Here is a 13,451-nt window from a genome sequence, read left to right as displayed (position 1 = left end):
TTGTTCTTTTTGCTGCAAAACCACAGATTTATGTCCAGTTAAAACTGTAATAGCACCAACTTGTTCAAGAATTGGGTGAGCCATTTTATGCGTTAAAGACAGAGAAGTTTGAAGATTTTGAGATTTGTGTAGTTGACCGGCAATGGTTAATATGTGGATAGGAGCGTTTGCTTTTGAAGAAGGGTAATTTATTTTCTTTTTTTCCATTTTCTTTTGGTTTTTCAATTATTTTAAATTTTAATTGTTATTTTATATGATAATATTATAAAGTTACGATTTTAACTCCACTTAATTGGTCAAAAAAGTCAGATTTTATTTCCTTGGTCAACTAACGGTAAATTGGATGGATTCTATTTAAAAAGACCTCAGATACAACGTTTTGAAAGGTTTTGAGTGACGATTGTAACAAATGAAATGTTAAGAAATGTATGTTAGTATTTAAAAGATTAGGGGCTTCTATTGCAATTATCCCTTTGGATAATTTTCCCGAAAGATAATAAAGAAAACCAGTAACGGAAACTGTAAACCTTCACATTCTAATGCTAAATTTGTCAATTTCCCCATACCTTATGGATCAAAAGATGGGCCACAACCTTGAGGCATTTTTCTAAAATTGATTGATTAAGCGCGTGTTTGAACCACATTATTTTGAAAAAATGTATTTTGAAATAGTAGATTGATGAATAATTTGTGGTTAAAAAATGAGAAGTTTTTCTAAATTTACGTGTGATATTATTTTATTGAAAAATATGTGATTGAAATAATGTCAAATCATTGTTTAAAAATGCATTTTTTTGAAAGAATGCGGCTCAAACATGACCTAAAATATAATTAGTTGATTTCTTTTTAAAAGAAAAAATATATTTCGAATATTTTCAAGGAATTCAAAAGATAAATATACCAATTTAAAAGTTATAAAAACAAACAAAACTCTATTGGAGTTAAACAGAGATTGTACAACTCCACCACTATTGCAACAAAATAGTCCAGTTGGTCAATGTACTACAGCTGAAACGTGTCGAACAACTCAAAGAACCGTCCAAATTATGCTTCAATATCTTGTCATTTTAGCTTCCCCCATTGGACCCATTAGTGGGGCCCATCAGTTTTCCCCAAAACCAGAGGAGGCCCCACGTCTCTCTTTTCAACTATATTTTGGGTCTGAATATGTATTTTTCGGTCGAACTTGTTAGTCGATCTTAAGATAATTCAAATTTTGATACGACAATACTAGCAATGTGCTTTGATATGTAGAATTAATAGGAAAAGAAATCAGAAGTTTCTATAGCAGTGAGTGAAATGGAAGTAGCTTAGATCATGAAAATGGAATGAGTGAAATGGAAGTAGCTTAGATCATGAAAATGGAATGGTAGGAGAGTGAAAGTTTAGATTATTTAGAGTCATGTGCGAAATTACATAATTAAAAGTAAAAAGTCACTTTTCAATTGTTTCTAAATGATTAAGTCAATCAAATCAATTTATCCTTAGTTTGAATATCACAATCAAAGATTATTTAGATCAATGTGCGGAATTACACAATTAAAAGTAACAAAACACTTTATTAGTTAAAAATTTGTTATAAACAATGAGATTTGCCAGTTTGGTCCAGACCCGACTAACTTTTAGCTTCTTCTAAACTTCATGTAATCACTTTGGCCTTCCTGAACTGCGAGCTGCACACACTAGTTCTCGATCCCTAGTATCGTTTATCTTTTGTAGATCTTCAAGAATTAACCTCATTCTTCCAATGGAACCTCGTTCTGCTACACTGGAACTCCAAGAGCATTTTCCCAAAACTTCAGTAACTCTGAAAACTAATTGGCGATTGTAGGTTTAGTGTTTACTCAACAATCTTGTGTGTTCGATCTGTGATTTAATATCAATGTATAGATTGATCAACAAATTTAAGTTTGGATGAATCTATAGATAAAATAATATGGTCGTTGAATCTTAAAATTAATGAAAGTAATTTGGATTTTCAAAGGAATAATCTCCGTGAAATAATTATGGTTATATATATATATATATACACACACACACACACATATATATCCACACTTTCGGATGAAAAGGAATTAAAAAATCAGTGTTCGAAGCAAAACAGAATTTTGGGCATCGATCCGTCGCTCGAGGGCTACGATAGCGACAGGCAAGTAGCAACTGAGCAATTATCAGTATTTTCATCATAACTTTCTCTTCGATATCGAATTGAGGTGATTCAAAATGCATTGAAAAGTTAACTCAAATAGCTACAATTATTTTAGTGTAGCATCCAATGAAAATTGCGTTGCAAGTTGCAATTAAGAATTTGGAGCATAACTTTTGCGGCTCTTTGATATTATTTTAGACTTCTAATTGTATTCCTTTGATCACATGTGATTTTCTTGGACATCTTTGATGTCTTAGACTTCTTCCAAAACCTATACTATCAATTCTTAATTATTTTAACTTTGATTGTAACTTGATAAACACCTAATACACACTTGATTTTGTTTTAGGAAATTGCTAATTATAATTTGCACTTAACAAAGAGTAATATAAGCGTCATGCTGCTAGTATAAATGAAATAAAAATAGGAACAATACTGTATTTGTCTATGTGAACGAAGGAGACAAGGAGTTCGACGTATATTCCATAAACTTGTGACTATTTACAACTACTCAATTAAGAATTATCAAGTCTACTAACGAAATCACACAAGTGGGTAATTAAAAAATATTCAGGAGCGCGAGACAACTGTAATCAGCAATGTGCTTTTATCATACGCATTTCATCATCCTATTAGAAAATTCCACTCATCGTATTCTCTATCACGAATTGGGACCTTTGCCAGCTAGTTCAAATTGGATTAAGAATGATTGACAACATATCATCCAGCTAAGGGACAAGGGATCAATCAACTTCTAAATCTACTCCTCGTCTTGTTCATATACTAAAAATACTAAATTGCATAATCCTATAGGCTACAGGATTGGAACATTAATAAAGACTATTGATTTCTTGACATATATTTGGTGATGTTATGACCATAAAATTAATATTGAGTGAATTTCACTAATAGATTTGTTCAAGATAAGGCTTGATCTAGTTAAAATCATGCATTAACTACTTTCTCGTGTAGGAATCATTATAATTGTCGAGTAAATTCAAAATCCAAGTAAACAGAACAGAATAATTACTGTTTCTCGAACATTTTCAACAAATATTTCAAGCTATTATACCTTGTAGAGGGTTCAATTATTACTAAATTCAAATCTAAAGGAAAGTTAATCTTTAATGTTCATTAATTAGATGTTATTAACTAAGATTATTATTAGAAGTAAGTTGAAGAGACTAATTACTTAATCAATTAGTATTGATTATAATTATGAATGCATTGAGGACAGGTGGCAGGGTTGGCCAATTAATTTCTAGTAGCAATTCATATGAAAATAATAATGATGAAAATAAGAATCTTTTAGAATGGTACTATCTCTATCCAACGTTGATTTAAAATCTAGGGACTTGGGATCCCTGTCCTCTGACACCTACATTAGCTTCCACCCAGGTGTCCATAGGATCATTGGTAGCCCAATTCCCATATAAAGCTACTAACCCGTTCTCCAAGGATGAGGCTGTTTGTACAACACCTACCTACAGCACTATCATTGTGCTGTGGGGTCGCGTCATTTTTTTATTGAGGTGGATACCCAATACGAGGGTGTTGTGAACCGAGCTATGTGCCATTTTGTGCACACAGCTCGGTCGCATCGTCCATCGACCCGTAAAATAGTAAAGATTTAACGTTAAAATCCGTGGGATTGGCATTAAGTTTAGGAATGAGAAATTGATTGAATCGTTTGCTGGTTCACGGGCTTGATTCGTTCTAGTTCATCTCATGAGCAATTTGGGCTCATTTTGTCACGAGTCATGGATTAAATTAAGTTCACTTTTTTCCTTTTATGAGCCAAGCAGGCTCGTTGACATGGGATATTGGGAGCTCATGGACAGCTCAACTCAATCTATGAGAATCACAAGCCCTTTGGTCAAGCTAAGCATGAGATTTGATCACGAGTCGAGCTTTGTGTCCAAGGGTCGAGCCGCGTCATACTTAAATTTAAAATTGATTTGGTATTAAACGTTTATAGAGCAATGATGTATATCATTATTTATGATCATTAACGGTTTAAGAGACGATAGACTTCCTGATTAATTGTTCAATGAAATTGATAATCACACTACCACTTAAGCTGACAATAATCGCAACTAGTGATGAACAATACAATTCAAATTTTAGGTGAATTGACTGATTTTAGTGGTAAACCGGCCACGTTTAAGGCTGACAACCATCAATTTTTAGGTTATTTTAATGGATTCTAATTTTTGGTTTTGGCCTATAACATATTCGAGACTAATTTCTGATTTTTAGTTTAACAGGTAAGTTCGATTGTTGTTAAGACACTGAAATTTTCAGAGTTAATTATAATATGTAATTAGTAGAAATATTACACAATTGATAATAAAAACTTCTCAGAATATTTATTTAAAAAATTATTTATAGTGAGAGTAATTGAAATTGATTTATTTCATATTTGTCGATCCTGAATCTTGTAGTAATTGCAAGGTCGCTTGAAGGACTTTATGTAAATTGATTGCATGACTCTGCTCGTCAAGTGAAAATCAATAAAAACCAATGTTTTAAAAATCGACTCGATCATGGATCTGATAAAAAGAAAGTGTCTAAGGGGTAAATCAGGGTAGAACCGAAATCGAACCGATGTTAAAAAAATATACAGTTACAGAAATTAAAAGAATATACATTTAAAATTTTTAAAAAAATATATATTTACATAAGTTGAACCGCTTAAACTGAGAACGGGTCATGGGTTTACCAGAACTCGGCTGATTTAACACTGTCATTGTGCTGTGGGGTCGCGTCATTTTTTTATTGAGGTGGATACCCAATACGAGGGTGTTGTGAACCGAGCTATGTGTCATTTTGTGCACACAGCTCGGTCCCAACGTCCATCGACCCGTAAAATAGTAAAGATTTAACGTTAAAATCCGTGGGTTTGGAGTTAAGTTTAGGGATGAGAAATTGATTGAATTGTTTGCTGGTTCACGGGCTTGATTCGTTCTAGCTCATCTCATGAGCAATTTGGGCTCATTTTGTCACGAGTCATGGATCAAATTAAGTTCACTTTTTTCCTTTTATGAGCCAAGCAGGCTCGTTGACATGGGATATTGTGAGCTCATGGACAGCTCAACTCAATCTATGAGAATCACAAGCCCTTTGGTCAAGCTAAGCATGAGATTTGATCACGAGTCGACGGGCGAATTTGATTTTAAAAACACAGATAAAAGCCCCATAAACTTTTCTTTATTATTTATGCGACTTTTTCTCAATTTATTTGTTATTCTTCTGTTATAAGAATTAATTCATATGAAAAAGCATACGACTGTCATTTATATACATATCTAGTTTAATAAGCAAAATTATTTAAAAATTATCTACCCATAAAAAGGAAAGAAAATACGACTGTCATGTTATATACATATCTAGTTTAATTTAGATGTTATCTTTTGTTAGATAACTTTATTAAGTGTTGTAGCTTAATCATAGGTGCACAACAATGGTAATTATTGACTTTTTGAATCATTTGAGTGGGGTTATATATGTTTTATAGTTCTCAATCAACGTTCGATTGAACTCTTTACACGTAAAACTTTTTTAGATTAGAATGGGATAAGACAGTGTTAAGATAGATACTGAATATAATACACCGAGCCTTGTTTAAGCCCTATTTTTGTAATAAAATATATTTTAAAATAGTAATTTTCTGAAGAATGTGTGATTGAAAAATAAGATTTTTTTTATTTACACGTAAAATTATTTAATGGGTGAATGTATGATTGAATATAAATTTTAAAAAAATGAATAAAATAAGAATTTAGAACAAATTATGAATGAACATGAGTTTATTGAGAATGAAATTTATCCCTTGGAGCGAATTTCCTATCTTGATTGCGAATTAAAATCCGGCAAATCTTTACCTGCTCTTCTTGATCAGATCAGGACGGGCAACTCCTTCCGGTGAGATCGAATTCTCCGTGAACATGTTGAGATTATCCTTTAGGGATAAACAATTATCTGAGAATTAAAGTCTTGCTTTTGTTAAAGGTCATTATCAACAACTTGATCACATAATTAAAATCATTAGGAACTACTATAGATACACATGGACATAAGAAGGTCCATCCAATGAAAATGAGAAACGTGTATGTGTGTGTGTGTGTGTATATAATGATGAAATTTCTTCATATTAGTGATATTTGTCGAAGAGGTTACAGTAGCCACATATCTCCACATTTGTTTCAAGTATTTAGAAGCGGTGTTCGAGATCTTGCATATTTCTTTTATAGTTAAGTTCTACATTACTAGGTATGATATTGTACAATAATAATTAAGATATTCAAAACCGATTTAATAAGGTTTTAAAATATTGAAAATTTTTATTGTACGCACACCTCTTCAATGATAAAATTTTCTAGGTTCTCAGGACAGAGTTTCAATCGAAATATTGATTCTTTGTCTATCTTCGATCCATATGTCGCTGGTTGAGATTCCTTTTATTAGCCTAGTCATGAACCACTATGTCGGAGTACAGATCTCATATTCATCATGCATCCATCGTGGTTTGTAATTATGTTTTCGCATCTATAGAGGTGCCCATTTGAAAAAATATTTCTCGACTACATTTAAGAGTTAATTTCGAATCCAACTTAATTCACACAAGTTACATAATTGCATAAATAGGATTGAAGAATTAATGTCACTTGATTATCAAATCGACTATGATATTTTACCATCACTCATTTATTTTCGAATACCTAATCCTTTTTTTTCTTTTTTTCTTTTACTATGTTTAGGAATTTACAAGCAACTAATATCTACATACGATATTGTGCTAGAAACTAAACAAATAACGTAAAATCAACTTAGTCTAGAGAAGTTGAGTATGAACTCCTACCGATTTATCAACAAAGTTGTGAAAAACTAAAGTCATAGGGATCGAAAACTCAACTTTGACTACTACTATTACACTCCTAGTCGTAATCGAACGTTCTGATTGCTTTATATCGTGTTAACTTTGATAGTTGATCTTTGCTACTAGCAGAACTCAATCAATGTTTATCCAAATTTTTGGTTGAACTGTCAATTTAAGTTTTTGTCATATTGAATAACCTCTCTATTGTCAAACTTACCCTGCAAAAGCAAACAAAATAAGAAAACAGACAAGATTATTTAGGCAACCTTAATCTTCACCACGCTACCTCACTCATTGCAGATCAGATTCATGATTTTCATCAAAGGCGTCACTCGTGCAAAATTTCTATGTAAGTATGTAATGAAGAAATTTCAACTCAGGACCTTTATATGTTCTAATATCAAGTTAAACGTCATCTAGGACATGAACATCAAAATAGGCAAACACGATCTATTTATTTACATATATTTTTCAAGTTTACCAAAACATATCGACAGTCATAGAGTAGTACCACCCACTCTACACAAAAGATAAATCTTAAACCTTGAAAATATATTAAAACGAGACCATCGATTTTGATTGCAATTGACTAGTTTAATTTTCAATTTTTTGATTAAACTCGACTCATCTTATACCAAATATAAACCTAATTAAACGGTTTTTCGGCCGACCCGACCCACCAAGCCCAAAAGAACTAGTGGTTCTTGCCCATAGGGTAGAAGGCATGCCACTTTAAAGATCTGTTTGATTGCAAAGATGAGAAAGACATGCTAATTCCATGTAAATTTAAAAAAAAAATTTCATCTAAATCATATGAATACATTTTTCACTCAATTGACCAATAATATATTTTTTAAGTGTTTGTACCATTTTCACTTTCATGTTAAACAATCAAAGTAGAAAATAGATTTTTCAAATGTGACAATTTTCATGAAATCGAAGCCAATCGAACGGTGCCTAATTTCAAACGATGTCATTTAGATTAAATTTCACCATCTCACTTACATCAAATCAATTGCATTGAAGTGCCATTAATGACCGTAAAAATAATCAAGTAAAACAGTAAACTGCACTAAACGACAAAAAAAGTGCACAAATAATTTTATTTATTTATTTATTTTTTTTGCTGCAACTGATAGCTATACAAGAGTACGTGGCTTTTAAGAAGCACTACAAGTTATATAAATGGGCCATTCCCACCCCCACGTCACTGTTGATGGGACCCACAATAGGAAATTTCATTAGAGTCATTCAATTTGTATGTTCGTTTAATATTGACAACTCAACTTTAATTTGTTTAGTCTTATCGGTAAGTTTATTTATTTTTAATTTAACCCTTGTTTGATGGCATTATAAAGAGAAATTGGAGAAAATAATATTTTGAATAGTAACTTTTTGAAAAATATATGGTTAAAAAGTAGGAAAAATTTTAAATTTATATGCAAAATATTTTATTTTGTAAATGTGTAGTTTAAAATGAATATGATAAATAAAGAATTTTGAAATAAAGAGAATCAAATAAGGACGTAGTATATCATCCATAAAATTATTATTGTTATCAGAATTCACGGAATTTGTAATTGACTAAAAAAATTCGTAGCACAACTTGTACTCTTGCAACCATTTTACTCTTCTAGCTACAATCATTTCCAAAGTCGACAAAATCATAACCTAATCAATAAAGTTCGTGACTTCACTTGTACTTATAGCAACACGATTTTTAAATGCTAAAAAAAATACAATATCACCTTTTTTAAAAGGTGAAGTATATATAAATATTGGGCCTGTTTTTTTAGTTAGGTCTTCGACTAATAAAGTCACAAATTCTATCGATAAGATCACGAGTGTCCTCAGTTTTGATAACAGTTACCAAAATTGAAATAAAAAAGTTAGGTGACCAGATTGAAATAAATGAAAGTTTGATGCCCAATATGAAACAAACTTTATAAGTTGGTTAACCTCTAGCTAAATTCCCCCTTCCCTACCACCTTACTCAACAAACCCCACTTACCATTCACAGCTATCCTCCGTTCTTCTATATTTATCTTTCTCCTCTTTTCATCACCAAAATCTCCTCCTCCGTCCGCTACCGCCTCCGACTTCTGCCGCCGTACCGCCACTGCTAATGAGATGGTGGGACTGAGCGTAATACTAGAAGCCCAAGAAAATATATCCAAAAAAACTTCAGAAGTTATTAGCAAAGGAAAAATGATTAAACCACTTAATTCTTCTCCAACTACTCCAGCTCCAAGCGGGTTTTCAAGAAGAAAAACTTTGTCAAGTTCTGATTTTCTTGACCATTGCTTTCTCTGCAAACAGAAACTCATGCCTGGCAAAGACATCTACATGTACAAGTAAGTAAACTTTTAATTTATAAGTTATGAATCTCAAAAACCTACTCATTAGTTACATGCTAAAGAAAATGCATGTTCTTTTAATCTAGTACACTCGATAAGATTTGAACTTTTTCCGATCCGTTTGGTGCAGAGGGGACATAGCTTTTTGCAGTGTGGAGTGCAGGTGGAGGCAAATATTCATGGATGAAGAAGAAACTGTAAAGAAGAGTAGAAGAGACAACTGTTCAGTAGCTTCTCTGAAGCCCCGGGTGTCCTCGTCATCCTCCTCATCGTCATCTTCTTCTTCGACAACGAATCGAAGTGGCAAAGGGCCTAGAAATGGAGAAAATGCCATTGCATATTGAAGTTATTTTTCCGCATTTGCGCTTGCTACATTTTGGCTATGACTATGATATCATACCTTTTGGGTTTGGTTCTTGCTCCCTATAATGAAACCAAAGAGGTTTTGTTGTTTATTTCAGATCCCATGGGATTTGGTTTCCCATTATCAAGAATCCATTGTTTTTGGACCCCAAAATACAGGCGGACAAAATGGGGAATCTATGACTTTCTCTAGTTTTATTTTTATTTTTAGACAACTTTTAATGTTATTTGGTAAGTCTGGTTTTGAGAATTTGAAACTGTTACAGTTTGTTGGGTTATTTGTGTGATTATGAATATGGTTAGTATGTTTGCATTTTAGTGATAATTTATTGGAGGTTAATGTCAAATTTTCTGATTCCAAATTAGTCATTGAAGGCTCAAGGCCGACTTTGCAAGGGTTTTGAAAAGTTAAAAACGACTTCTAACTTTAAGAAGTTGCTTTGCAAACATTTGAATAAATTGTTTGTAGTTTTTTGTTTGAATGGAAAAAGTTCTTCAAAAAAAGTAATCTTTTAGAAGCAACAGAAGTAAAAAACTAAAGTCCCATCAAACAGATCTTAAGTGGGCAGCTTGTAAATCTACAAGTCATTAAATGAGTACATTTAGGAACTCTACTCGGACTCGGTTTGCAACGTAAAAACAATCAAATTACGACAAAAGTTAGGACGTGTTGGTCGAAAATGGCCAACATGGTTTTGTTAGTTTTCGAATTATGCAAGCCTTCCAAATCGCATTTAGCTTTGTATTCATAGTAGAAACAACTATGCTTATGCAACATTGGATTGAGGCCATATCTCAACCGTGACTTGTCATTTCCTTTGATTCACGAAACAACTGTGTTGTACTTGCGATTAAGTAATCTTTGATAAGAGTTCAGCTCCACGGCTACCAAACCTCGGCGGCCAAGATATTATACAATGAATACTGGGTGATGTGCACGGAGTAGATATACAGAAAATAAGGCACATTCAATATTCGCTTGCATTTTGGTGAAAGATACTCGGAAGAAGGCTTCACGGTGGCATCTTATCAAGCCATATTTAGGACATATGTAGAAGGTGGTCAAGAACTCAAATGGGTATTCTGTTGAAGAATTGCACAAATTTTGCGTTTAGTGTGGGCAATGTNTAGTAGCTTCATAAGGTTTATGCCTATACCGATGTCGCTAGGGCTCCTTGGGTGACAAGAAGTTGGATTGCACCGGAGATGGATTCACTTAATCAGTAACGCTTAGATCCGCTTGAGAGAGTGGTTACATTAGCCTAGGTTTTGTCAATGGGAATTGTCATGGGGAGGTTGTAGTTGCCCTAGCAAATCAGAAGATGCTAAGGGCATCTTCAATGGGAGTCCCATTGCACGAAAATTTGGTGCAAACCTCCCTCCAACTTTCTCAACATTTTGGTGCAACATTGTTCATTGCACCAAATGGTGCAATGTCTGTTTTGCCCTTCATTTTCATTTTTCAAAAATAATGATTAAGGGTATATGTGTTATTTTCGTATAATAATAATAATAATAATAATAATTATTATTATTATTATTATTAAAGTTTCTTATTTTTAACAATACAATTAATAATAATTAAGGATTTTTTAATTTAGTAATTATTTTTGTAAATTTAACGTAATTGTTTATGATAAATGAATAATATAATCAATTATTTTCATCAATTTAACATAATATATAAAACATGTTAATAATTTAGTAATCAATAATAATTCAATATATTTGTTAATTTAACGAAGTTATGATTTAGTAATTTATATAGTTATAAACTAAATAAATATTTTTTAAAAAATAAATGCATTGTCAAAAATCGAAAGAATGAATAAAATAATAAAATACTGTTCATTTAGTGTAAGTTTTGATATAATGATTGAAGATAAATTTTAATTTAGTGTAAGATTTGATGTAAAATTTGATTCAGCGTTGGAAATGACCTAAAGTCATTGAGTTGTGGGAACGACTTACATTATTAGCTCATGAGATTGGTTTACTAAGAATACTATTATATTGCACCAACAGTACAAAGTACCAAGTGTTAATCATTGCTGGCAATTCAAAACTTACAAGATGATTTTCTATTTGTTTTGCTTATTTCTATTTTATATGATATTGTGGCTCTTTTAAGGGATGTACATTTTGTCGCAAGTAACTTTGTTTGTCGATATGGGTATCAAGTGACCTGCAAAGTTGTGTCCTATGTAGGGACGGTAATGGGCCAGGTCGATCATTCCCATCCTCATCTTCATCCCATCGAAAAATTTTGTTATCTTACTTTATACTCATACACGATTAGAATAAGACGGGACGGATTCGAGGTGGGGCGGAACAAGTCCCCTGCTCCATTTATTTTATTTTTTTATGTTCTTAGTTAATAAATATTATTACTTTTTTACCAATTTGTTAAAAATGACTTATATTCTTTTTAAAAATGATGATAAATTTATTATTTTTGTTGGATAAAACTTAAATTTGAAACTAACTTTAAATGAGCAAGGATTAGGGGATTATGATTTCCGTACCCACCCCATACCTGCTTTGGGGTGATGACCATCGCCTCGTACCCGTCCCATTTACCCGATTAGGTGGGTAATCCCCGCCAAGATTGGGGGCGGGGTCTCACAGATATCGGGTTGAACGGATTTTTTAGCATCCCTAATTATCTAGTTATGCTTGACTAGAGATATTTTAATTCACTTTTTATTTTGCCACCCGCTCATGGAGATTTGAATTCATGTAATATATAACATAAAAATATAAGAAGTTATTTGTAACTTAATTTTCTTTTGAGCTTAGCCAAACACGACGGATACAACATTTGACAGCCTAACCACCATATTCAGACAACTTTCAAAGCCGTCCAAAGTAAGTCAGACAGTAATTCGAATTCTCAGTACACTCCGAAAGAATTAGCCCTTGTTTAAGTCCCATTTTTGCAAAGAAAATGTATTTTTGAATAGTGTAATGATGTGAAATGTATGATTAAAAAATAAGGAAAAGTTTTAGATTTTCGTGTAATATTATTTTATTGAAGCATGTATCATTGAAATGATGTCAAAACACTGTTTAAAAATGTATTTTTCAAAAAAAGGGACTCAAACAAGGGCTTAGATTGTCATCAGAATTTCAAATAAAACCTTTACAAATTCGAAAGACCACAGACGTACACGGCTGCCACCTGTCTTTTTTCTCTCCACCGAAAGTTCCCAATAAACCCAAAATTCAAAATTTTGGAACCAGAAATCAAGTAAATTAAATCAAATGAGCGAAGAGTCAAAGAGAAGCGGCGGCGGAGACTGGCATCCCAAGAAGACTGGAAGTCCTCAACTGGGTCTACCTCCATCGGAAAGAAAGTCATCATAAAGAGCGTCGACATTAAAGAGGACATTCAGAAAGAAGTTGTTGACATTGTCATAGTTGTAAATTGTTTTCATTTCACTCAAAATAAGAAAAAAAAAATAAGCAAAGCCCACTAATTTTTTGCTCCTTGTTTTTGGGTGTTTTTTTAATATCTTGATTTCCGTTTATTGAAAAGCATTGTTTTTGACATATAGTTTCACATATATAATTATGTGTTTTTGCGTGTAGGCTTTTGAGAAGTATAATGTAGAGAAGGATGTAGCAGAGCACATAAAAAAATGTTTGGCAAGAAGTATGGACCTACTTGGCTACATTGTGGGCAAGAACTTCAGTAAGAATT

The 13,451-nt window shown here is 32.5% G+C and overlaps 1 protein-coding gene across 1 annotated transcript; it reads left to right on the top strand.

Annotated features, from left to right (window-relative positions):
• The first annotated feature begins 7,337 nt into the window (after window positions 1–7,337).
• LOC111377427 lies at window positions 7,338–10,095 on the top strand. The gene is made up of 4 exons (XM_023000518.1): window positions 7,338–7,377; window positions 8,168–8,286; window positions 8,994–9,382; window positions 9,516–10,095. The coding sequence occupies exons 1-4, from the start codon at window positions 7,338–7,340 to the stop codon at window positions 9,727–9,729; spliced, it is 762 nt and encodes a 253-aa protein (XP_022856286.1). The 3' UTR covers window positions 9,730–10,095.
• The last annotated feature ends 3,356 nt before the right edge of the window (window positions 10,096–13,451 follow it).

This window comes from Olea europaea, unplaced genomic scaffold (assembly GCF_002742605.1).
Source record: "Olea europaea var. sylvestris unplaced genomic scaffold, O_europaea_v1 scaffold1656, whole genome shotgun sequence".
In the NCBI taxonomy this organism is placed as follows: Eukaryota; Viridiplantae; Streptophyta; class Magnoliopsida; order Lamiales; family Oleaceae; genus Olea; species Olea europaea.
This window is presented reverse-complemented; position numbering and strand designations above follow the sequence as displayed.